Source organism: Oculina patagonica, chromosome 5 (genome assembly GCF_052425735.1).
Source record: "Oculina patagonica isolate OP01 chromosome 5, crgOcupat, whole genome shotgun sequence".
NCBI classification, from domain to species: Eukaryota; Metazoa; Cnidaria; class Anthozoa; order Scleractinia; family Oculinidae; genus Oculina; species Oculina patagonica.
The window spans coordinates 2,847,321-2,874,729 of NC_135762.1; the positions used below are offsets into that span (position 1 = coordinate 2,847,321).

A 27,409-nucleotide genomic window follows, 5' to 3' on the forward strand; every position below is an offset into this window, starting at 1 on the left:
CAATGCCTAAACCAGCGTGATTAGGTTGTTGAAGCTTGAAATATTCACCAAAACGCTTCAAAATTTTAGAACTCAGAGGAAAATTTCCCCTTTCCACCCTTTGCTTGTCCATGGTAAGTAGTTCTTGCCTCGTTTACTCTTTCACGGAAATTCTTCTACTAGAAAGAAGCCTGGTAGAAGGCCAAACACGGCAGCAAAAAGAAAGGAGAAGAGAAAAAGGAAAAGCAAAAAAACCGAAAAGCCTAAAGTGGTAGGATGGTTTATCTCCAAACTTTGATTTGTGAGCATGCACGAGCCAAAAAGTTGTTAAACGTCATTCTGCTGAAAAACAAGGATGCATTTTACGTTTCAATGGCCATTTTGAGTGATTTGGAGCTATTTTAGCTTATAATAGACCTTAAAAGGTCAAAAACGTCAAAAACGCGTGTTTTTGAAAAATCTCCGGAAGCAATGGGTTCAAAAAGTTAAATTCGATTGCAGTCCAATTTCTAGCGGTGAAAAATTCCATGAGGATTTTTCTCTTCCTAAAACAAACATTTAAAACCCAACAATACCGCCAGCTACGAGGCCCCATAAGGGGTTTTAGGGATACGGAATATTTGGGGAAAAAATTATAGGGACACGGGATATTTCAGGGAAAATTAAAATTATAGGGATACAGGATAATAAGAAAAGAGATTGTGGGATATCGAACTTCAAAGTTTTTCAGGAATTAATGGGATACGGGATATTTAGGCCAAAAATTAATGGGCAACGGGATACTCGGACCCCCCCCCCCCCCCCCCCTATAATGGGGTCTCAGCTACGCAGGTTATTCCCTTCCAATTTCGAGCCCAGAGTCCGTCTATCTCGGTCAGCGTAGGACGGACTGGGTAGGTACGCTATGTATGGGGACATATTGTGTACCGAACATACCGTTGTAAGACACGGCTAAATTTCATTTCCAATTTTCTTGGCCAAAATAACCCAAAATCTAAGTATCAGTGCGAGAATGAAAAGATCTACATTAGAGGTTTTTGAGGCCGTTCAATAAACGCGCAGTTCGTGCTTTATCAAGTCTAAAACACTCGGCCTGCGCTTCGTGTTTTAAACTTGATAAAGCACTCCTGCTCGTCTATTAAACATTGCATAACGTACCTACCTAGTTTTGAGTACCAGCCGCTGATCGGGGAATAAGCCTGCCATCCTCCCCCGGGAATTAACAAAGACCAGAAAATCGGACTTGAGAGAGCGGCGGAATTCGAGCCTATTGTCCACTGTTTTCAACGGCAAAGGCACGCAAACAGTTCATTATACTCGGCAGCCGTCTGGCAGGTAGTGGAGCCTTGTGAATAACGTTCAAAGCAAACGGTAACTCGGATAAGTGTGTGTAAAGCATAAAATACGTACTTACGAAATATTCCAATTTTCCGTCGCTGATATCGATACCAAAGAAAAATAACACTAAATTTAAGTTAGTCTTTACTTGAGGTGAGTACAACTCTAGTTAAGATATTTGTCCGAACGAGTTAAGTAGACACAGAAAACGCTGCAAATGTCAATTTACTCGTATGCAGTTATGTATTAAGCTTGCATTTTATTTTATTGAATTTCGTTTAATTATTGTCACGATACTCCTGATATCCTGCTTTACTGCGTTTGAAAACATTACATATCATGCTGAATAGATACATCTCGACCATGAACTGCGAGTAAATATATTGACCTCGAAAACAGTAATATGTTACGATTGCGCATGTACGCTATCCTGAGTCGAGATCAATTTCGGAATATACAGAAATAATCGACTTCTTCCATGAAAAGTCCGTATTTTGTGGCCGAATTTGTTTTTGACTCACGGAAAACTAGTAATTTCATATTCAAGTTTGAGTCGTGATCAAATAAACACCAATACCATATAATATGCACAATGAGATCCATTGGATAACGTTCGAAATTTTCAGCGAGACGTTCGTGGCGACGGACCGGTTTTTTTAGTCAATTCAAGTCATGTTAATTCAAATCCATGTATTTTTACAGAAACTGGATAAAGAAAGATGAAAAATGCTATTTTGAAGAACCGGTTTGTTTGCAATTTACCCCGGATCTCAGTGCCGTAAATAATTTATACAGCTGTCAGGCTCTAAGCTGTCACGGCTGAGGGGCTCTTAAGGGCCTGAACCGTCGGTTCGGTAAACGTCCTGACATGTTTCATCCATGCAGTTGTCAATAGTAAACAGGTTCTCCTACCGACGCGCGAAAACAGAAGAATCGAACGAACTTATATATAGGCAGCCCGCTTGCAGTTGCTGATTTGAGAACCGTTGTGTATGCTAAATGTTGTTTTCCGATGTTGTTTGCTGTCGTTGCCCGGGGGGAACTCCCATGTGAAAGGGGTGGGGATGCTCGTTGTCTCCCTTCAGGGTAGAAAGTTATACTTTTTGGCCTCACTAAAGGTGTTACGGGCAAAACGCCAATATTTTAGCTCCCAAGGTCTCTTTTTATAGGGTTGCACACGAAGAAAGATAGAAATATATGAAATGAATGAAATGGCCCTCGCAGTGTGTTAGCAATTTAAGCAACTGCACCCATGACCTCCGTGATACCGGTACGTTACTCCACCAACTGAGTAATGAAGCCTTGGCGTTGGGGGCAAGTAAAATTCTATTTTTAGTATTTTGGTATCTTTTAGAGGTTTAAAAAAGCTTGAGCCACGCCTAGATTGTTCTCTTTTAGAGGTTGCCATTACGTTTGTTAATATTCAGTGTCGTGCATGTATGGAAATGCATATTATTATTAGACACGGAAAAATTGATAAGACCTGAGGTAATGCAGTGTGCTCTATCTATCTTACACGCAAATAACAATTTTACATTTTAAACAGGATCAACTAGAAACCAGGATGGCGCATGTGTTAGGAACACGTCAATTTCTGCTTGTTCTGATATGGACCATAGTTTTCCTGCAAATCCACCAAGTGAAAACAGAAGTTCGTATTCCCTGCGGATACGTAAAGGATTGGTTTCCAAGTGGTGTCAAACCACAGAGTTCAAAGCCTCCATACGTGCTTGATGTGATTCGTCCGGATGGAAGGTCCGTTCGGGACGCCATGGTCGCCTACAGGAATGAATCACATTATGGACCGGGACAACAAACCTACACGAGTGAGATATTTTAATCAGCTTTTATGCGATAAGCATCTTGTTTCCCCTCAAAGTACAGTCGGTATCCCTTGACGTTAACTTGTATGCTTGTCAACGCTTAGTAGCGTGAGGAGAACTTTTTTTGTCAACGCTTAGTAGCGACTTTTCAAGTGGAAGTCACATCTGACAAAGCTGCCACAAGCAGTAAGACATTTTCTTTGTGATTAACCTTCCGGGGGAAAAGTACATCCGGTTATAAGCCCCCCCCGCCTCCGGATATACTGTATTTTCTCGATTAAACGCCCCCAGCGTTTATTTCAAACCTAACCTGGTTGACCCCAGTTTATTTGACTCTTTGAGTTTATTCGAGCCCGGTATTCATTCATTGTTTTTGTAAGACATATATCTTTCTTATATAATTACAGCTTATAACCCCTTAAGTAAATACCTGATGGGTATAAGCACAGGCCTTACAACCGTAATTTAACGGTATTCGTTATTCATTCGTAGATTTTGCTCGAGAACGTAGGGTATTCAGGACAGAACTTCAATGTTCTTATCCCCGCGCCTTTTAACATAATAATAATAATAATAATAATAATAATAATAATAATAATAATAATAATAATAATAATAATAATAATAATAACAGTTCTTAGCACGCACTTTACATACGTCTCAGTGCGTTTACATTTGAAATTTAAAAGTAAAAATATAAAAACCCGATTTAAATTACAATCAGATAAAAATACGCTAAGGATAACCTAATTTAATTACAATTGATAAAAAATAAAAATAAAAAAAAATAATAACATGGTGGGGTTCCCCTGGCTAATCATTCATTTATCATTAACCTTTTCTCCAATTTAGTTACCTTGAATGGCACTAGGTCCAGTAATGCAACAGAGACATTCACAGGTTTTATGATTTACGTCTACAACGAGTTTGAAGACGAAGATAGCGGACATTTTGTGAAGCCATTACCTGCTGGAGTATCCATGAAGGAGTGTCACTTCAATATGACATCACAACTGGTAAACACCGTTTTCTTTGAGACTTTATATTCAGGGTTCATTGATAGTTATCGCTCACTAGTTTAAAAGAGTGATGATCTGGGAAGAGAGTATCAGCGCAAGCACTTAAGGGAGTTTTCTTTTTTTGTTGGGGGGGGGGGGGGAGGGTGGGAGAGGAAGGCACAAGAAACAGATCGCGTTACTGTTTACTTTACTTGGTTATTTAGGGGTTTATTTTAAGTCGTGAAAAAAATTAAACGTATATACCCATGTTACACGTGCATGGAACAGCTATCAGGTGCTGATTAGAAAGTGTACGTGCATTGAAGATCGAATTTCAATTTGGAGTAATGGTTTTTGTGGAGGGCGGAAAATCGGAGAACCCGGAGAAAATCTCTCGGAGCAGAGATGGTCACGGAGGAGAACACAACAAGATAACGAATCTGTTAATATATAACGCAGGAAGATGAACATAATAAATATATGAAACTACAGGAAGAAAACATTCCACCGAAAAGAACACCCACTTAAAACAAACCTGTAGGTGCCCGCCAATAGCATAATCCATGGCCACCAGTTATTATATCACTCCTGTATGGGTTTCTTCGTTTTTCAGGTCGAATGGGTTGAGAATTCAACTTCCAACAACCAGTGGACCAGTCTCCAGATCAAATGGATGTCGCCCAAGAAGGACCCATCTGGAAAGATTACTATAAGGTAACTGCATCCCCTCTGGGGGGGGGCTATTCTCTACAAGGTGGAACCCTGAGAAAGAAATAATTATGAGCTTTTGATGATCAATTTGACCGTATATAGTGCAAGTTCAGATGTGTCATCTCAGTGCGTTCCTTACACGTGATGAATGTATAGGAGCTGCACCGGGCTATAAAAGCAGGGAGTCGAATCTCCACTAATCGATGCCTCTAGTAGTCAGATCCTACTGGCCTCTCGTAAGCGAAAATGTTCCCAGCGGGCCACATAGGAAAAAAAAACAATTTTAACCTCCCATAATCGGAAAACTCTCCTAAGCGGAAACTTTCCTGGCCCAACCGCTTCCGGTAATGGGGGAGGATTAACTGTATTTAAAGGACCCTAGTCAGCCGCGCCTTTGTTTCTGTTTACATACGAGACTTTAATTTTGGTATTATGTTTTACGCGGATTGTGTCTAAACAAAATAGATCACTGTGAAACTTCTTAAGGTAATTAAACAGACTTTCAGTAGCTTAACTTACAGCAATGCAAAAAAATCTCGCTTACCATACAGTTTCATAATTTCGATTGCATCGAAAATGGCGGAGGCTGAATAGAGCCCTTAAAGCTCTACATCTACATCTACATCTATTTTATTAAGTTGATAACTTGTTTAAGACATCACATCAACTATAAGAGTACAAAATAACAAAAACAAAATGTATATTTATAAATAAGATATAAAAATATTTTTTAATTTTTTTTTTTTTCCTAATTTATTTTAAATTTTATTTTGGCGTTTTTTTTATTTATATAAAAAAAAAAAAAAAAAAAAAATTTTAGCTCTTAATTAGTCGTAGCAAATACGAAAGCTGACGTTTAAGGTGTTAGACGAGACATTCACGGAAGAAACGTCAGCTTTATTTAATTATCTCGATATTTCTATACTCTTTTAGCGTGTTAATCTTATTGGTTTCTTCTATTAAAATGTTGTGATCCGAGATGAATGCGAATGCCAGCGTTTATGAGTGCAAATCAAGAATGCTTTTGAAGTCTCTGTTTCTCACGTTCAATTAGCCTGTGTACAGCCGTCCCGCTCCGCTAAAAAAATCGTGGATTTTTTTTAGCGGAGCGGGACGGCTGTACACAGGCTAAGGTTCAATGAAAGACCATGTTTCTTTTTTCCTTCATGCAGGGCCAGTGTTGTGAAGGAGCAAGGAGTTTACTGGAAAGGAATCGCTTTGACTCTAAATCGTAAGACTGCTGCACTTACCCTATTCTATTCTGTCTAGTCCAGTCCCTGAAGATTCATTCGTCGGCTTTTTCACCCCCTTTCTTTACCCTCCTGGTTCCAACCCCTATATAAGGCGTGAAGGAAGAGTTCAAGGACTGGGATTCCCCCTCCCCCTCATCCCCCCCCCCCCCCCCTCCCCCCAACACACACACACCACCACCATCACCTCGGAAACTCTAAGGGTATTGAAAATACGACAATAAAACCTGGAAGGTTCAAAGTATAGCTAAATATGCTTTCTTAGAGGTCAGACACAAGACATAATGAAGTCATACAGAATTTAAAATACATAATTTAAAATACAGATTTTAACAACCTCTATTGTAAGAGTTCTTAGCGCTTTTTATCTTTTTTATCGTTGTAACGATTTTAGCAATTTATCTATTTTTAGCGATTAGTTTAGCTTTTTTTTACCTCAAAATAGTTTAACGTTTTTATCTACTAGTATTAATGCTTTATTTACACAAGACTCCACAAGCTATGTAGCTTTTTACTCCATCGTGTCTAAATAAAGGTTTTGCTGTTGTTGTCATACGACACAAGGATTACTGAATAACCTGAGAATGCAGTCGATTCTGTGATTACCCACCGTCATAACGACAGATAAGGCTGCATCCACAGGCTAATAACTCGGTTTGCTTGTTTTGCAGATATGTGTCCCACACCCGGCTGTTACATCCCTGATGGATGCCCTCATGGTCTCGCTAGGAACAAATTTGGATGTATCACGTGTGAATGCGCAGGTCAGTGTACTGACCATAAAACGCGGTGCTTCAGAGATACGGGTCTTCAAGATGATGCATAAATGCTGCATAAATGTTACTTCGAGGGGGAGAGGAGAGGGGTGGGGACGCCATCGGGAGGGAGCCATTGGGAATACATGGCAATCAAATTATTTCCGAGCTCGAAACAGACAGCTTTTTCTCCAGGCTAGTTATCCAGGACTTTGCATACCGTACCGGAGATATAAATCAGATGGAGAGTTTGCAATTGGGGGACGAAGAATGTCAACTGCTATGACTGAATTGCGATTTTTTCCCCTCTTATCCATAGGTGCTGCAAGCATCACAGCTGGATTCACCAGTCTTCTGACCATTGTGTTCACCTTGATCTCCAATTTGATGTAAACATTGTTCTTTTTTTCACTAGCAAGAAAAACCTTCCGGTTGCACGTTTTAAGTTCGGAGTTTGTTTATTGTGTTACTTAATTAGTCAGGAAGCAGTAGCTTTTGAAAAGCGCTTCTTCTTCTATGTACTTGATCGACTGTCATGCGCACAAGAAAAATGCCGTTTAGAGTATAGTGTTTCCTTTATAGTTTTCGCATATCTTTGTACAATCCTTCACATGCTAGGCACTGCTTGGTTCGTTAACTAAGCCCATTGTCACAAGCTCACTACGATTCACGGGATGCAAGGCAAAATTAGATTGCGTTATGAGAGCAAGTGTATACGTCGCATCTGTCTGCATGTTATGAGAATCGCTGACTCGTCGATTGAGAGCTTTTATTAGCTAATCAAAATGATGTATTGCCTGTATACCACAATGTTCATATTATAGATTCAACCCAACTTCCAACACCTGTACACTTGTATCAGTATTTATAAGTTTATTACTAAATAATATAAACTTACATCCAGCAGGTCATTGATATATTGTGCAAAACTAGATTCATTTGTAAAAAAAAATAAAAAAATTAGACAAACCACTTACCAAACTGCTCCTTTTTCCACGGGTAAAAAAATTACGCTTTTTTCCACCCTTTGTCTCCTTCACTTTATAATTTTTTAAGTCCGAGTTTCTTTTATAGAAATGGTTTTCGAGAACTTGCCGAATGTCGCAACCTTTTAGACTGTTCTCCTGCAAAGACACTGCCTAGCACGTTTTTCCGTCCACAAATTCAGTTCCCGTGGAATGTTAGGTCAGTTTTCTCTATACACTTATTGCCAACTACATACTAGTCTAACACCGGCTTAATTTCATTGAGTTTTGGAACTTAAAAACGACGTTTCCTGCAAGTTAATATTGATATAAATGCTACTTGTATATATGCACGTGGACCGTTTAATACAACGTTTACTTGATTTACTGAAGCACTGGAAATAAATAGACCACTTGGTCGAAACCTTTTACGATATTCCAAAGGCGATTTTGTTTGACTTGTAGATATCACATCTTCCAGAGATCAGTACGTTCTTCAAAAGGTTCAGAAACTTTCGACGACACAACGCTTAAAAAGTTGTTAAAATGTCGTATAGGAAAAAAAGTGTTTTAAAGTTGTAAATAGGGATTCATTCTCGCTATCAAGGTTACTTCTTTTCACTCCACCGAGCATTATTTACAAGCTTTGAATTGACTGCAATATCTACGTGATGAATATAAACGTTAGCTGAAAGGACTCGGGTATAATTAATGCTTTATATAAACAGTTTTGTTTTCCCAAGGCCATCTTTTCGTTTCTGAACTGTTACACAGTTCTCGAACTAAAAGGCCTTCTTTTCGCTTAAACTGAAAACCACAAGAATGCCAGAAAGGCGAACATCAGGGAGAGGCCTGGGAATCCAAGTCTCGCTGCTCCACCTGTGGAAAATAAAGCAAAAAAATTTCCTGTTAAATGTCTATAAATAATTATCAAGACAGCAGTTTACAGTTTACTTCTCTCTTTTTTTGTTTTATAAAGAACCCCGCGTGCATGGGTTTAGAGGCTGGGCGGACGAGAGAAGTCTGGGTTCAATCAGTTCCAAATAAACGTTGTTTCTAAGGGACGGACCATTATATTCTTGGAGGGGGGGGGGGGGGGATGAAAAATTTTCCTCTGCAAACTTTTTTTTTTTAGTTTATGCACCTCTGCAAACTTTTTTTTAGAAATTCTTACTATTTTTCGTTATACATATCGTTTTTGCAAACAATTTATTTTGTCTTTCCAGGCCCTGCAAACAATTTTTCTCAATATTTTTCATCCCCCCCCCCCTCCAAAAAAATAAAGGTCCGTCCCTAATAGCTGTGCTGTAAATGTCCCATTCTTGTCCCCAGAGCCGCTTGTCCCTCTCAGCCGGCTGAGCCTGTGCACAAGAAAACAAGCAACCCTGGGGACACATGATTTCATTGGCTGAATTTTAACAACAGAAGCAGCCAATCAAACGAACCGTTTTAAAATCCCTTTGTTAAAATCTAGCCAATCAAATCATATGTCCCCAGAGCCACTTGTTCCTCGTGCCACAGGCTCAGCCGGCTAAGAGAGACAAGCGGCTCTGGGGACGAGAATGTAAATGCCCCCCCCCCCCCCCCCCCCCTTAATTTTGAAAACGTGAATTTCTTTAAACGTATTGCCGCCATGAACATAAATTCCTCAGGAAAAACGTTAAAGGATGTTATGGCAATCACGAAGGAATATTATTATATCAATTACTGGGTGTTTAAAACTTAGTGGAAGGTTAAATTTGTTAAATTGCACTGTTAAAAATTACAGTCGCGTTAATATCGCATTTTACTTACCACATTCGCCCTTATAAGACACTGAAATATCCTTCTTCTTCTCACAAGCTTCAGCTTTCATTGAGCATTCATTGCTGTATGTGGCACCATCTGTTCCACACACTGGATTATAATCTGCGGTGCAGACAATGTCACATCTACCTGAAGCACCAAAGGTGTCACATTATACTCCGAACCCCTTCGACCTCTTACAACAAAACATTTATCAACATTAAAAGCAAAATTTTAATACTCGCAAACGGTGCGTGGGTGCTCACAATTTGGTAAACGTATCTAAATGAAACTTTCAGACCAGGCGGGGCGTTTCGAAAACAAAGTTTGCGACGGGGAACAAAAAATTCAAATACTTTAGAATTATTCCTTGTTTCCGAGAAACACAATTTGCTGTGGAATTTTGTTTCCCGTGCCGCTTAACCGCGAAACGTTTATTTCCGCAAGTTGCAACGATATTTCCAATCGAATGGTGCAACACGTCAAAATTGCAGCGCGTGTCCACCCCTGATCCCCCGGGATCGATTGGGGAGGCTACGCCCCGAGGTCAGACCGTTACCCTTTTGTATGTCATTTTTGATAGAAAAAGTAATCTTTTGGAAAAATCTTACAAAGAAACTCCCTTTAATAAAATCTAGCCAATCAAATCATATGTCCCCAGAGCCACGTGTTTCTTGTGCACAGGCTCAGCCGGCTAAGAAGGACAAGCGGCTCTGGGAACGAGAATGTAAATAACCCTCCTGAGCCACTCATTTAGTTTGAAAATGTGAATGTCTCTTTACAGCGGGTTAAACGTATTGCCGTCATGAACCACAAATTCCTCAGGACAAACGTTAAAGGATGTCATGGCAATCACGAAGGAATTATATCAATTACTGGGTGTTAATTTAGCTAAATGTTAAATTTGTTAAATTGCACTGTTAAAATCACAGTCGCGTTAATTAATATCGCATTTTACTCACCACATTCGCCCTTATAAGACACTGAAATATCCTTCTTCTTCTTACAAGCTTCAGCTTTCATTGAGCATTCATTGCTGTATGTTTCACCATCTGTTCCACACACTGGATTATAATCTGCGGTGCAGACAATGTCACATCTACCTGAAGCACCGAAGGTTTCACGTTACACTCCGAACGTCTTCGACCTCCCACAACAAAACATTTATCAACATTAAAAGCAAAATTTTAATCCTTGCAAACGGAGCGTGGGTGCTCACAATTTCGTCAACGTATCTAAATGAAACTTTCAGACCACGCCGGCGGGGCGTTTCGAAAGCAAGGTTTGCGCCGGGTAACAAAAAATTGAAATACTTTAGAAACATTTCCTTGCCCTTACTTTACTTTAGCCCTTACTTTAGAAACATTTCCTTGTTTCTCCCCAGTGAATACTCTACAAAGGATAGCAGAGTTGGTGGAACGTGAAAATGAGGCTTATCATAAACTAAGATCCAGAGCTTTTGATTCAAACACTGAGCTTTACTAGCGGTTATTATATTTTTGTGCGATAACATTTTTTCCTCTAAAGTTTCATACAAATCCTTATAATTTTGACGCCGCCATTTTGACCGAGTTGTCAGAACGTGAGCCTGGGCGCCCTGTGGCTCAGCCTGCTAAGAGGGACAAGCGGCTCTGGGGACGAGAATGTAAATGTCCCCCCCCCCCCCCCCTTAACCACTCATTAAGTTTGAAATTTTTAATGTCTTTTTACAGTGGGTTAAACGTATTGCCGTCGTGAACCATAAATTTCTCAGGGCAAACGTTAAAAGAATGGCATGGTTAACACGAAGGAATGTAATAATTACTGGGGGTAAAAACTCAGTAGTTAAATGTTAAATATGTTAAATTGCACTGTTAAAAATCACATTAGTCGCGTTAATATCGCATTTTACTCACCACATTCGCCCTTATAAGACACTGAAATATCCTTCTTCTTCTTACAAGCTTCAGCTTTCATTGAGCATTCATTGCTGTATGTTTCACCATCTGTTCCACACACTGGATTATAAACCCCGGCACAGACAATATTACATCTACCTGAAAGCACCGAAGGTTTCACGTTACACTCCGAACGTCTTCATTTGATCTACAAGGTACGTTATCTTAGTGTCATCTAAAGTGTCATGATGAAAGTTAAACGGGAGATGTCATAATAATTGAGGATCTTTATAAGATTGGAATAAAAACTTTTTTTACCATTACAGTGAAGATCTATTGACATTCAGACCGTTACCCTTTTGTATGCCATTTTTTTTATAGAAAAAGTAATCCTTTGGTAAATCTTACACCGAAAATAGTACCCATTAAGCCTGGTTTTCACTAGCGACGCAAGCACAAGCACAAACACAAGCGCAAGCATAAGCAGTTTGTTCCAAGTGAAAACGGACGTCGACATAAGCACAAGCACATTAACATATGAATACGATGTTTACTAGTTAGAAGGCTCCGTTCTCTGATTTTCTCCCGGCAAATATTGCGGCAGAAACTCTCAGGCATCATAAAAGTATCACTCTTGTGACGAAGAAAGCGAAAGGGACTACAAATCAAAGTCTCTTAGAGATACCGACTTTTTGCATAAAGTATGAGTCGAAGTTTTATCCTGTGCATTGTTCTTCGAACTTATCATTACATGCCGAGAACGCTTCTTCATTTACTTTCACTTTATCCAAGTTGCCATTTCATTTTACACTTATCATTACAGTTGCTTTGTAGTTTAGTTTAACAATGTCCTATCTTCGCGGAGGAAATGCAGCCATATAATTTTGTCAAAAATGGCTCGTCCGCGCCGGCCACACATACACATATTCCTCAACATTACACAAATAAACAGTGCAAATTTCACCGAGATCTGACAATTCTATACTTTAAAATTTCAAGGACCTTTCGAGGCAGTCGATTACGGCAGCGAAATTAGCCATTGAAACAGCAAAATATGCGCACTGTTTTTGCGACGCCATATTTGAATTGTTATAGGTAGACCGCTGTTCAATGTGTTCAAGGCCGTATCGTTACGATTGCTCTACGAAAAAAATACGGATATTTCCGACTACTGTCGGAGAAAACATTGCGGCGTAAACAAATCGATACACTCATGCTGCGTTTTGTCTGGGCTCTGCGAGGATCGGATATCAAGACAGCTTCTTCGTGGGGTTAATAAGGATTAAACAAAAGCCATATATACAGTGAATGCTTTCGAATTATATTTGAAGATGAAATACGAAAGAATTTTGCTGTTTTGACTGAAATTCCACTCGAACTGCGCAGATACGATCGCATGTTTATCATTAACATTGCAAAATGGCGCTTGTAGCAACCAAATTTGGCCTAATTTTTTAACGCTCCTAAGCTAAAAGAAGCCTCCTTCCCTTGCATTTGTTTTAACTTCAATGATATCGGAAAGTAATCCCTTGAGAAATTAAAAAAGTCCCTTGAGAGTAAACAAGAATGTGGTTCGAGATTGCCCAACTTAACCGCTATTCTCCTTCCTTTTGCTTGTAAACAAGCAAAAAAGTCGATAAAAGAAGGGAAACCAAACATTTGGGGTTATAGATATTTCTAAAGAAAGCTTTCATCTTTATTTCTTTCGCTACTGGAGTCCACGCATGTGAGTTTTGCTTTTTTTGTCTACACTTCTCCAAACAATCTCTAAAAACGTTTATCAAAATCAACCGGCCAGACGTAAACAGTTGCCTGACACGGCCAGACGTAAACAATTTTCTTGTGCTTATGTCATGTTTCGTTTTCACACAAACGCAAGCACAAGCGCAAGCACAAGAAAAGAAAAAATTTTGATTCTTGTGTTTGTGCTTGCTCTTGTGCTTATGCTTGCGTCGAAGCCGTTTCCACTGTGAAATAAGAGCTGTTATTATATGACTAGCTCCGTGAGCGGTCAAGATGAAACGAATCCCGTGCTCTGATTGGCTACCCGAGCGGTCAAGATGGAGGCATCTTGACCGCTTGGGATCGCCCGCTGTGTTCCCGCAAGCAAAAAAACTTTTCAGTTCCGTCGACGCTACTACAAAAAGCTTTTCCGTCGTAAACTTGAGCTATGAAACCATTTACCGAAACAACACAAATATTTTCTGCCTGTTTCTAGCGAAAGAGAGTCCAATTACAAAGAAATAGGTCTTGAAGCGAACAAGAACAGACTAATTAAACAGCAAATGTTAACGAGTTTCGTGAATTTCATTTGCCACAACAACCAGCTATAAGCTTAAATACAAAAATTAAAACGCAAAGCGACTTTGAGACATGATATCTGTTTTGTTCGGCGGAAAAGGGAGAGAAGTCAGTGACATACCTGAAGAATAAACAATTCGGCAAACTTGTCGTTTGTGTAAATCTTGATTGATATCTTGATGGAGAAAGCGGTCGGCACGGCGAACCATGCAGGCACTGTAAGCTTTTAAAACACCTTCTCACCGAAGCCTCTAACGCTCACGTCGAATAAGGTCGGATCGAACATTTAAATCAATGATGTAGGAAAGTTCAAGCTCTTCCCGTGAATTTATAAGTCCCAAACGCTTTCAACAATCACAATTTCAATATTCAGCTCGTGTCACCGTGTCGGCAGGTTTGCAACACTAAAGCCTGGTTCTCATATGATCGTCCCGATCGTCTCTGTCGCTTCTGTCGTTTGCAAAGTCTGAGGTGATTGGAGCAAGCACACTTTTTGAAGCAACAGAAGCGACAGAGACGATCGGGGCGATCATATGAGAACCAGGCTTAAAAGCCAGAAGCGAGCAAATACTCTGCAAAACGTCCAATAATCAAAAGCTGACGGCCAGATAGAATGGACATTCTTGTTTTAAGGCTTCAAACTCAACGTCGATTTGCAATTTTAGTATCCTTTTGAGGGTTAAAAAGAGGTGAATTTCGCTGTTGTCGGGTCGTTTTACTTCGTCTCGATTCAATCAAGAATTTGACAGTCAGTCATTAAACTTTTAAACCAATGAAATGACTTTAGCGTGCGCTATTGAATGTGCATGCAACTGGCTTCCTTTTCAGTACTCGAAAAAAGTAATATAATAAATCCTTTATTGACCAAGCTTTTTCGGTCAAGAAGGCAGGATATTGGCCTCGTTCTTTTTTTGCGTGTTTATGGACCTCGACTTCGTCTCGGTCCATAAAAACGCAAAAAAAGAACTTGGCCAATATCCTGCCATCTTGACCTCACGCTTGGCCAATAACCCATATTTATGCTTGCGCTTGTGTTTGCGCTTGTGCTTGCGTCGCTAGTGAAAACCAGGCTTTACAGAACATTAGGGATAGCACATCTCTTTCTTTTCTAATAAGGGATTTTTTGGTGGTCCGTGAAAGGCCTTTTTTCCTGTGAATTGTGAAACGGCTTGTTTTCTCGTGAAACGAGATTTGGTTACATAGTTGTGAACCTTAAATCGACTTTTTTCACGAGATATGCAAAATGACCATTTTTTCTTTCTCGTGATCAACCAAGAACATTTATCTATTGAAAACGAAGGCTTACACAAAACTATGTTAAATGACTAACTCTAAAAAAAAGCCGCGTTAAAATTGAATTTGTACTCACCGCATTCGCCATTATGCGCTACTGAAACATTCTTCTTTTGCACACAAGCTTCGAGTTCCATGTAACACTTATTGCCGTATGTTTTACCATCTGTTCCGCACACTGGATCATAAACCGCGGCACAGCCAAACTCACATGAACCTGCAAGCACCGAGTGATTTATAAAATGCTGCAACTGCTCCTACACCCCACTCTGATACCCCTCCTTTGTCCCTCTCCTCCCCCTCTGAGTCATTTGGGGCAAGTCTTGTGTCTCAGACTCAACTCATCCACCCAGCCATCAATTTGCATAGAGGGTCCTGAAGGGGGGGGGGGGGGGGGGGGGGAAATCCCATTTTCCCAGCCCAAATTTTGTCCAAATCCCATTTCCCAACCTATTGTTTTCCCAAATGTTCAAAATCCCAGTTCCAGTTCTATTGTTTTTCGTCTGTGATATTTCCCATTCCCAGACCAAATCCCTGTCAGTGACCCGAATCACATTTTCCCAGTTCCCATTTTACTCCTTTAGGACCCTCTGTATATTTTATCTGAGACACTATAAACTGCATAGTCTCACAACTTATTGAAAATTCACATCTCCAAGAAAATATTGATTAACTATTTCTGCAATGGTTTTTAATATTTGACAGAAAATTCTTGTTAGTTATTTAAAAAAAAAACTCAAAGAATTACATATAGCCAAAGTCATTATGTGTCTGAATGGTCCTCAGGTGACACACAGGAAAACTTTGATACTTCTCATAATTACCAATCACTAAGCAAAGTAATTCAGAATCAAAGGCTTCTAAAACTCATAACTTACACTCACAAGTCCTGCATCCATAACTATCATATTTATAGAGATTTTTAATGCCAGGGCATGCAGCACACTTTCTGAGTGGGCACTCATCTGCAAGGAAATAAAGTTCTCCATTTTGGTTATAAAAACTATTTTTATTAAGAAAAGAAAACTGTGATTATTGATAATTAAATAACAAAATAATATCAAATAACTTTCATCTAAGCTGAGCTGCACTTTTTGGTTTTTGGATGGTATAAAAATATGTATATAAAAATTAAATTAAATTAAATAGTTAAACCCCACATATAAGAACCTATTTGTTTGGCTAAACAGGTTCTTATATTTTGGGGTATTACAAAAGTAAATTTCTGCCAGAAGGTTCTTTAAAATCCCTAGGTTCTTACACTCGGGTTTTTACTGTATTCCCTTGAGAAATTAAACCAGTCCCTTGAGAGTTAACAAGAATGTGGTTCGAGATTGCCCAACTTAACCGCTATCCTCCTTGTAAACAAGCAAAAAAGTCGATAAAAGGATAGAAACGAAACATTTGGGGTTATAGATATTTCTAAGGACTAGCTTTCATCTTTATTTCTTTCGCTACTCGAGTCCACGCTTGTGCCTTTTTTCTTTTTTGTCTACACTCCTCCGAACAATCTCTAAAAACGTTTATCAAAATCAACCGGCCAGACGTAAACAGTTGCCTGACACGGCCAGACGTAAACAATTTTCTTGTGCTTATGTCATGTTTCGTTTTCACACAAACGCAAGCACAAGCGCAAGCACAAGAAAAGGAAAAATTTTGATCCTTGTGCTTATGCTTGCGCTTGTGCTTATGCTTGCGTCGAAGCCGTTTTCACTGTGAAATAAGATCTGTTATGTTTGCGCTTGTGCTTGCGTCGCTAGTAAAAACCAGGCTTTACAGAGCATTAGGGATAGCACATCTCTTCCTTTTCTAATAAAGGATTTTTTTGGTGATCCATGAAAGGCCTTTTTTCCTGTGAATTGTGAAACGGCTTGTTTTCTCGTGAAACGAGATTTGGTTACATAGTTGTGAACCTTAAATCCACTTTTTTCATGAGAAATGCAAAATGACCATTGTTTCTTTCTCGTGATCAACCAAGGACATTTATCTATTGAAAACGAAAGCTTACACAAAACTATGTTAAATGACTAACCCTAAAAAAGCTGCGTTAAAATTGAATTTGTACTCACTGCCGCATTCGCCATTATGCGCTACTGAAACATTCTTCTTTTGCATACAAGCTTCAAGTTCCATCTCACATTCATTGCCGTATGTTTTACCATCTGTTCCACACACTGGATCATAAACCGCGAGGCAGCCAAACTTACATGAACCTGCAAACACCAAAGGTTTAATGAAATGCTGCAACTGCTCCTACACCCCACTCTGATACCCCTCCTTTGTCCCACCCCTCCCCCTTTGAGTCATTTGGGGCAAGCCTTGTGTCTCAGACTCAACTCATCCACCCAGCCATAAATTTGCATAGAGGGTCCTGAAGGGGGGAAGGGGGGGGGGGGGTATCAATCCCATTTCCCAGCCCAATTTTTTCCTAAATGTTCAAAATCCCAGTGCCAATTCTATTATTTTTCTGCCTGTGATATTTTCCATTCCCAGTGACCAAATCCCTGTCAGTAACTCAAATCACATTTTCCCAAAGAAAACTTGCCCAAATCCCAGTTCCCATTTTACTCCTTTAGGACCCTCTGTATATTTCATCTGAGATAAACTGCATAGTCTCACAACTACGTAGTCTCAAAGCAATTACATATAGCCAAAGTCATTATGTGTCTGAATGTTCCTGTGCGACACACAGGAAAACTTTGATACTTGTCATAATTACCAATCACTTAGCATTAAGTAATACAAATTCAAAGGCTTCTAAAAGTCATAACTTACACTCACAAGTCCTGAATCCATAACTATCATATTTATAGAGATTTTTAATGCCAGGGCATGCAGCACACTTTCTGAGCGGGCACTCATCTTGAACCCGCAATATATAATTCAAACCTTTTTCGAGTTATTCAGGATTCAACTGTATTCTGACCAATGTGACGGCACATAAAACTTTTGCGAAACCTAATTGTTGCAAATTTTGCACTTTCATATAATCCACAAAAATACTGCAAATCTTTAGTCCCCTTTATTTGAATGTGTCTAGGGCATGCAATGCATTGCATGCACAGGCAATGAGTTTGTTGCAGTTTGTTCCAAGTGAAAACGGACGTCGACATAAGCACAAGCACATTAGCATATGAATACGATGTTTACTAGTTAGAAGGCTCCGTTCTCTGATTTTCTCTCGGCAAATAGAGCTCTTGTGCTTATGCTTGCGTCGAAGCCGCTTTCACTGTGAAATAAGAGCTGTTATGTTTGCGCTTGTGTTTGCGCTTGTGCTTGCGTCGCTAGTGAAAACCAGGCTTTACAGAGCATTAGGGATCGTACATCTCTTTCTTTTCTAATAAGGGATTTTTTGGTGGTCCGTGAAAGGTCTTTTTTCCTGTGAATTGTGAAACGGCTTGTTTTCTCGTGAAACGAGATTTGGTTACATAGTTGTGAACCTTAAATCGACTTTTTTCACGAGAAATGCAAAATGACCATTGTTTCTTTCTCGTGATCAACCAAGGACATTTATCTATTGAAAACGAAGGCTTACACAAAACTATGTTAAATGATTAACTCTAAAAAAAGCCGCGTTAAAATTGAATTTGTACTCACCGCATTCGCCATTATGCGCTACTGAAACATTCTTCTTTTGTACACAAGCTTCGAGTTCCATCTAACATTTATTGCCGTATGTTTTACCATCTGTTCCACACACTGGATCATAAACCGCGAGGCAACCAAACTCACATGAACCTGCAAACACCGAAGGTTTAATGAAATGCTGCAACTGCTCCTACACCCCACTCTGATACCCCTCCTTTGTCCCACCCCTCCCCCTTTGAGTCATTTGGGGCAAGCCTTGTGTCTCAGACTCAACTCATCCACCCAGCCATCAATTTGCATAGAGGGTCCTGAAGGGGGGAAAGGGGGAGGGGGGGATGGTATCAATCCCATTTCCCAGCCCAATTTTTTCCTAAATGTTCAAAATCCCAGCGCCAATTCTATTATTTTTCTGCCTGTGATATTTTCCATTCCCAGTGACCAAATCCCTGTCAGTAACTCAAATCTCATTTTCCCAAAGAAAACTTGCCCAAATCCCAGTTCCCATTTTACTCCTTTAGGACCCTCTGTATATTTCATCTGAGATAAACTGCATAGTCTCACAACTACGTAGTCTCAAAGCAATTACATATAGCCAAAGTCATTATGTGTCTGAATGTTCCTGTGCGACACACAGGAAAACTTTGATACTTGTCATAATTACCAATCACTTAGCATTAAGTAATACAAATTCAAAGGCTTCTAAAAGTCATAACTTACACTCACAAGTCCTGCATCCATAACTATCCTATTTATAGAGATTTTTAATGCCAGGGCATGCAGCACACTTTCTGAGCGGGCACTCATCTTGAACCCGCAATATATAATTCAAACCTTTTTCGAGTTATTCAGGATTCAACTGTATTCTGACCAATGTGACGGCACATAAAACTTTTGCGAAACCTAATTGTTGCAAATTTTGCACTTTCATATAATCCACAAAAATACTGCAAATCTTTAGTCCCCTTTATTTGAATGTGTCTAGGGCATGCAATACATTGCATGCACAGGCAATGAGTTTGTTGCAGTTTGTTCCAAGTGAAAACGGACGTCGACATAAGCACAAGCACATTAGCATATGAATACGATGTTTACTAGTTAGAAGGCTCCGTTCTCTGATTTTCTCTTGGCAAATATTGCGGCAGAAACTCTCAGGCATCAGAAAAGTATCACTCTTGTGACGAAGAAAGCGAAAGCGACTACAAATCAAAGTCTCTTAGAGATACCGACTTTTTTGCATGAAGTATGAGTCGAAGTTCTATCCTGTACATTGTTCTTCGAATTTGAATTGTTATAGGTAGACCGCTGTTCAATGTGCTCAAAGCCGTATCGTTACGATTGCTCTACGAAAAAGCACGAAAAAATACGAATATTTCCGACTACTGTCGGAGAAGACATTGCGGCGTAAAAAAATCGATACACTCATGCTGCGTTTTGTCTGGGCTATGCGAGGGTCGGATATCAAGCCCAGGGGAGGTACTCCGACTTGACGGGGATGATCGAATGAAGGCAAAACTCAGGACCCAAAAAAATCCCAAAGTCTTCCGACATTACCCAAAAAAATACTTGCCAAATCTTCTTACCCAAAAAATCCCAGAATCGAAAATTTCAAACTCAAAAAATCCTTCGATCATCCCCGTCATTTACAAGCCGGAGTACCCCCCCTGGGATATCAAGACAGCTTAAGAGGAAATCCGCCAGGACTTCGAGTAGTTACTGGGCAAAATTATGTACCAAAACTATTTACACATGATTGCAAGCTTTTTGTGTTAGTGCTTCAAATATCTTATCGAAAGAAATCTTTTCTAACAACACCAAACATCGAAAACAAATTTCGAAGTTCCACTGAATTCACATGAATCGCTTAAAGACGAATTTACAAAATGGCTACACGTGAGATTTTGCCTATAGCTTGTGAACTTTGAAATTCATTTTCTCGGACTCTGATAAGCAATTGCTGTTGGTGTTATCACGGATAATTACTTACATCTTTACCTTTTATTAAGGGTAGGAAATAACGCAATAGGATATAATTTATTCTGGTACTCGATTTTTGTCCAACATTAATAAATATTACTCGACTTCCTAGTGGATTCCGTCTTAATTCTTCGTGGGCTTAAGAAGGATTAAACAAAAGCCATATATACAGTGAATGCTTTCGAATTATATTTGAAGATGAAATACGAAAGAATTTTGCTGTCTTTTACTGAAATTCTACTCGAACTGCGTAGATACGATCGCATGTTGTAAAGTCGATTCATGCAACATTGCTCTCAACGCGAGGTCACATCGACTCGGATTGCAAAGCGCTAATAATTAACATTGCAAAATGGCGCTTGAAAAGTAATCCCTTGAGAAATTAAAATATTCCCTGGAGAAATTAAAAGAGAGAGTTAACAAGAATGTGGTTCGAGATTGCCCAACTTAACCGCTATTCTCCTTCCTTTTGCTTGTAAACAAGCAAACAAGTCGATAAAAGGAGGGAAACGAAACATTTGGGGTTATAGATAATTCTAAAGAAAGCTTTCATCTTTATTTCTTTCGCTACTCGAGTCCACGCTTGTGAGTTTTGCTTTTTTGTCTACACTCCTCCGAACAATCTTTAAAAACGTTTATCAAAATAAACCGGCCAGACGTAAACAGTTGCCTGACACGGCCAGACGTAAACAATTTTCTTGTGCTTATGTGTGCTTATGTCATGTTTCGTTTTCACACAAACGCAAGCACAAGAAAAGGAAAAATTTTGATCCTTGTGTTTGTGTTGCTCTCAGAGTGCTTATGCTTGCGTTAAAGCCGTTTTCACTGTGAAATAAGAGCTGTTATGCTTGCGCTTGTGTTTGCGCTTGTGCTTGCGTCGCTAGTGAAAACCAGGCTTTACAGAGCATTAGGGATCGTACATCTCTTTCTTTTCTAATAAGGGATTTTTTGGTGGTCCGTGAAAGGTCTTTTTTCCTGTGAATTGTGAAACGGCTTGTTTTCTCGTGAAACGAGATTTGGTTACATAGTTGTGAACCTTAAATCGACTTTTTTCACGAGAAATGCAAAATGACCATTGTTTCTTTCTCGTGATCAACCATGGACATTTATCTATTGAAAACGAAGGCTTACACAAAACTATGTTAAATGATTAACTCTAAAAAAAAAGCCGCGTTAAAATTGAATTTGTACTCACCGCATTCGCCATTATGCGCTACTGAAACATTCTTCTTTTGCACACAAGCTTCGAGTTCCATGTAACACTTATTGCCGTATGTTTTACCATCTGTTCCGCACACTGGATCATAAACCGCGGCACAGCCAAACTCACATGAACCTGCAAACACCGAAGGTTTAATGAAATGCTGCAACTGCTCCTACACCCCACTCTGATACCCCTCCTTTGTCCCACCCCTCCCCCTTTGAGTCATTTGGGGCAAGTCTTGTGTCTCAGACTCAACTCATCCACCCAGCCATCAATTTGCATAGAGGGTCCTAAAGGGGGGGGGGGGGGGGGGGGGGGGGGAAATCCCATTTTCCCAGCCCAAATTTTGTCCAAATCCCATTTCCCAACCTATTGTTTTCCCAAATGTTCAAAAACCCAGTTCCAGTTCTATTGTTTTTGTGTCCCATTTTCCCAAAGAAAACTTGCCCAAATCCCAGTTCCCATTTTACTCCTTTAGGACCCTCTGTATATTTTATCTGAGACACCATAAACTGCATAGTCTCACAACTTACAGAAAATTCACATCTCCAAGAAAATATTGATTAACTATTTCTGCAATGGTTTTTAATATTTGACAGAAAATTCTTGTTAGTTATTTAAAAAAAAAAACTCAAATAATTACATATAGCCAAAGTCATTATGTGTCTGAATGTTCCTCAGGTGACACACAGGAAAACTTTGATACTTCTCATAATTACCAATCACTAAGCAAAGTAATTCAAAATCAAACGCTTCTAAAACTCATAACTTACACTCACAAGTCCTGCATCCAGAACTATCATATTTATAGAGATTTTTAATGCCAGGGCATGCAGCACACTTTCTGATCGGGCACTCATCTGCAAGGAAATAAAGTTCTCCATTTTGGTTATAAAAACTATTTTTATTAAGAAAAGAAAACTGTGATTATTGATAATTAAATAACCAAATAATATCAAATAACTTACATCTAAGCTGAGCTGCACTTTTTGGTTTTTGGATGGTATAAAAATATGTATATAAAAATTAAATTAAATTAAATAGTTAAACCCCACATATAAGAACCTATTTGTTTGGCTAAACAGGTTCTTATATTTTGGGGTATTACAAAAGTAAATTTCTGCCAGAAGGTTCTTTAAAATCCCTAGGTTCTTACACTCGGGTTTTTACTGTATTCCCTTGAGAAATTAAACCAGTCCCTTGAGAGTTAACAAGAATGTGGTTCGAGATTGCCCAACTTAACCGCTATCATCCTTGTAAACAAGCAAAAAAGTCGATAAAAGGAGAGAAACGAAGCATTTGGGGTTATAGATATTTCTAAGGACTAGCTTTCATCTTTATTTCTTTCGCTACTCGAGTCCACGCTTGTGCCTTTTTTCTTTTTTGTCTACACTCTTCCGAACAATCTCTAAAAACGTTTATCAAAATCAACCGGCCAGACGTAAACAATTTTCTTGTGCTTATGTCATGTTTCATTTTGACACAAACGCAAGCAGAGCATTAGGGATAGCACATCTCTTCCTTTTCTAATAAAGGATTTTTTGGTGATCCATGAAAGGCCTTTTTTCCTGTGAATTGTGAAACGGCTTGTTTTCTCGTGAAACGAGATTTGGTTACATAGTTGTGAACCTTAAATTGACTTTTTTCATGAGATATGCAAAATGACCATTGTTTCTTTCTCGTGATCAATCAAGGACATTTATCTATTGAAAACGAAGGCTTACACAAAACTATGTTAAATGACTAACACTAAAAAAGAAGCCGCGTTAAAATTGAATTTGTACTCACTGCCGCATTCGCCATTGTGCGCTACTGAAACATTCTTCTTTTGCATACAAGCTTCAAGTTCCATGTTACACTTATTGCTGTATGTTTTACCATCTGATCCACACACTGGAATATAAACCGCGGCACAGCCAAACTCACATGAACCTGCAAGCACCGATTGATTTATAAAATGCTGCAACTGCTCCTACACCCCACTCTGATACCCCTCCTTTGTCCCTCTCCTCTCCCTCTGAGTCATTTGGGGCAAGCCTTGTGTCTCAGACTCAACTCATCCACCCAGCCATCAATTTGCATAGAGGGTCCTGAAGGGGGGAAAGGGGGGGGGGGGGGGGGTATCAATCCCATTTCCCAGCCCAATTTTTTCCCAAATGTTCAAAATCCCAGTCCCAATTCTATTATTTTTCTGCCTGTGATATTTTCCATTCCCAGTGACCAAATCCCTGTCAGTAACTCAAATCTCATTTTCCCAAAGAAAACTTGCCCAAATCCCAGTTCCCATTTTACTCCTTAAGGATCCTCTGTATATTTCATCTGAGATAAACTGCATAGTCTCACAACTACGTAATCTCAAAGCAATTACATATAGCCAAAGTCATTATGTGTCTGAATGTTCCTGTGTGACACACATGAAAACTTTGATACTTGTCATAATTACCAATCACTAAGCATTAAGTAATACAAATTCAAAGGCTTCTAAAACTCATAACTTACACTCACAAGTCCTGCATCCATAACTATCATATTTATAGAGATCTTTAATGCCAGGGCATGCAGCACACTTTCTGAGCGGGCACTCATCTGCATTAGGAAATAAAGTTCTCCATTTTGGTCATAAAAATTATTTTTTTAAGAAAAGAAAACTGGGATTGATAATTAAAATAACAAAATAATATCAAATAACTTACATCTAAGCTGAGCTGTGAATCCTTCATAGTAAACAACATTAGGGTTTGTTTGTAACACAACGCTTGCCCTGAAACAGATTTTAACAACACAATAATTATTATGTTAAAAATGATGTATTAAGTAGTTGGCTGTTTGATGCTGATAGCGTCAGTGTCTTGCTGAAAGCTAACTGCTGACTAAAATTTACTTTGACTGCAAAATGGTATTCATCTTTTGATTGTTTCTAGCTGCAGCTGAATCTTGATAACTTAAACCCTCAATAACTCAAACGTCCCACTAACTCGAACCTTTTTCGATTCCCCTCCAGGTCATTTTCTCACTAATTTTACCCTCAATCACTTGAACCCGCAATATAACTCAAACCTTTTTCGATTTCCCTTAAAAGTTCGAGTTATTCAGGATTCAACTGTATTCTGACCAATGTGAGGGCACATAAAACTTTTGCGAAACCAAATTGTTGCAAATTTTGCACTTTCATATAATCCACAAAAATTTCGATACTGTAACTACCCCCTCCCCCGGATTCCTTTTCAAAAATACTGCAAATCTTTAGTCCCCTTTTCAGTGCAGAATGCACTATTGTGATGGTTTGGTGGGTTGGTGTTTGCTAAACCCCTAAACCACTAAACCACTAAATCACTAAATCACTAAACCGCTAACGCGGTGTAAACTTTTAATCACCAATTAATTAATTAATTAATATCAATTGATTAATTATTTCTGTAAAGGGGGGAGGGGATGGAGAGCACCTGACCGTGTGCCCTTGGTAAATCGGGGAGTACATTACAATACTTACAATTGAAGAACTCAAGGTATATATTTGTTTCAGAAAGCACTATGCTCTCCTTGTGGTACAATTCTTTCTGGAAAAAATACTTTGTGCTAAACGCATGGGCAGATCAGTCTACATCACGAACATTGCGTTTTTTTTTTCTGCAGAAGGATTCGTGTAGACTCTGTGGCCCCAAGTTAAAACCACAAATTAATTGAATTAGACACTAAGGCGTCATAGCAGTTCATGTGAAATAATTCTTGATATGGCAACGCTGTGATCTAGCATCTCATAATTAATTGATATTATCAATGTCGCCTTGTTTGCAGAAAATAAATCACGTTACCATATCATCATGTTACATCCGTTTTCGACAAAAACAAAAGTATGTTACATGTTTTTGACAAAAACAAAAGTATCTCGTTTGCCGTTTCAATATCAAACTGAAATTCAAGCTATCGAAAATTAAAATAACAGGGACGTGTTTAGAAATTTTGTATTAAAGCCTAACGTGGTGTGCTTTTCAATGCGGTTGAATTCCTGTAGAATCAGTGGCGTCACAAAAGGCATCACAGCGATCCGAGAGAAAAACAACAATATCATGTTACATCCGTCAGTTCCTTTCCTTTGATTTGTTCTCCATCGGTTGAACTAACCTCCGTTTTATTTTGTAAAACCTCTGTCGCTTTAGTGTTTGAACATACTTTTGTGACGGTTTCGACATTTCTTGAAAGAAATATTCACACTACGTGCTTCTCGGCTTCATGCTTGAGTGAGCGTGTGACGTGTTCACCAGACCGTGGCGAGTGCATGATCTGGTGCACGAAATGCTTTAGCGACAATTTCGGAGAAAAAGCCGCAATTTTTAACGACAATTTCGGGGGAAAAGTCGCATTTTCGACATTTTATGCTTTGTAATTAATAGTTTGTGCTCTGCTCGTGCACTGTTCTGAAAATTTGTAATTTTTTGGGTCTTTTTCTAAATGGTGAAGGGGACATTGCGGACAATGCGGTATGATTCTTGTAGAATCCGTGGCGTTAATTTAATTAGATTTAAACGCATCATAGCAGTCTAAGAGAAAAACAAAGGTATCATGTTACAAACATTTGCACGAAAAGCACAAATATCACGTTTGCTGCTTCAATACTGAACTGAAAGGTGAACTCATTTGACTTATTCTCAAGCGAAATTACCCTGGAAAATTATTATCATGCTGTCGATTGATTGGCCATATTGCATTCTGTACTGTCCTTTGAGTCTCTGAGTTTATTTGAATGTGTCTAGCTAGGGCATGCAATACATTGCATGCACAGGGCAATGAAGCTGCTGTTACCTTTTGCCTGCGTTGCAGGGCTTTGGTACCAGATAGGAATTAAATATAATTACAATTGAAAATGTTAGTTTCCTGCTCCGGATACATTATAGTTAAAAGGGGTTCTATATTTCCAAACTCGGAGCGCAAATAAAATTTAAAAGCGTGAGATATTTCTTATCAAATATATTGAGTACACTAAATAATTATTCACCTGAATGTGACATTCCCAGCATAATAATCTTTAGGGGCCTTCCAGATCAGCTTCAAACTTGTCCAGTTTCCAGCTGAGGTAGAATTCTGCACAATCTGTTGACACAGTTGAAACTAATTTATAAAAAAACGTGCAGCTTAATACCGTAAAAGACAAGTCCTCCAATATCACACGCAGACATGATTCACTAAAAATAAAACTGTAACTGATTCTAAATCTTATCTACAAATTTAATACATTTTAATGATACAAAAAAGGTACATTTCCCTCCTAAAAAATGCAATAATAATAATAATAATAATGGGAATTTTCAGTGGGATCTTCCACAAAGTGGCTCGATCTTCTTGATCTCACTGATTCCAGATCGAATTGGAATTTGGAAGTGTTGGTTTTTGTGGAGGGAGGAAAACCTGAGAACCCGGAGAAAAACCCTCGGAGGAAGGACGAGAGCCAACAAGAAACTCGACCCACATATGGTTCTGGGCCAGAATCGAACCCGGGTCACATTAATTGGTGGGAGGCGAGCGATTCGGCTTGCCACTGTGCCATTCCTGCTCCCCCATGCCATAGCAGAT

At 39.1% G+C, this 27,409-nt stretch overlaps 3 protein-coding genes across 6 annotated transcripts in view; 1 reads left to right on the forward strand and 2 right to left on the reverse strand.

The window, feature by feature from the left end:
* Positions 1-27,409, reverse strand: part of LOC144654852 (ATP-binding cassette subfamily C member 4-like) — a 57,012-nt gene that overhangs the window by 12,129 nt on the left and 17,474 nt on the right. The gene's annotated exons all lie outside the window — the stretch shown is intronic.
* LOC144654879 (uncharacterized) lies at positions 2,738-7,801 on the forward strand. The gene is made up of 6 exons (XM_078515115.1): positions 2,738-3,143; positions 3,993-4,156; positions 4,752-4,852; positions 6,022-6,080; positions 6,771-6,863; positions 7,174-7,801. Exons 1-6 carry the CDS (start codon positions 2,882-2,884, stop codon positions 7,245-7,247), a joined length of 753 nt encoding a protein of 250 aa, XP_078371241.1. The 5' UTR covers positions 2,738-2,881; the 3' UTR covers positions 7,248-7,801.
* LOC144654860 (uncharacterized) overlaps positions 8,123-27,409 on the reverse strand; it is a 175,537-nt gene continuing 156,250 nt past the window's right edge. For 2 of the 4 annotated variants that reach the window (XM_078515090.1, XM_078515089.1), the window contains exons 12-15: positions 11,500-11,640; positions 10,567-10,707; positions 9,614-9,754; positions 8,123-8,698 (exon numbers count right to left, since the gene is read on the reverse strand). In XM_078515090.1, coding sequence (XP_078371216.1) covers positions 8,622-8,698; positions 9,614-9,754; positions 10,567-10,707; positions 11,500-11,640 — 500 coding nt within the window. In that variant the 3' untranslated portion in view covers positions 8,123-8,621. Of the gene's footprint in view, positions 8,699-9,613; positions 9,755-10,566; positions 10,708-11,499; positions 11,641-15,151; positions 15,293-15,953; positions 16,041-17,144; positions 17,289-23,629; positions 23,774-24,340; positions 24,428-24,534; positions 24,603-26,834; positions 26,930-27,409 lie in introns of all 4 variants that reach the window. The other 2 variants (XM_078515092.1, XM_078515093.1) reach the window with 2 other exon arrangements.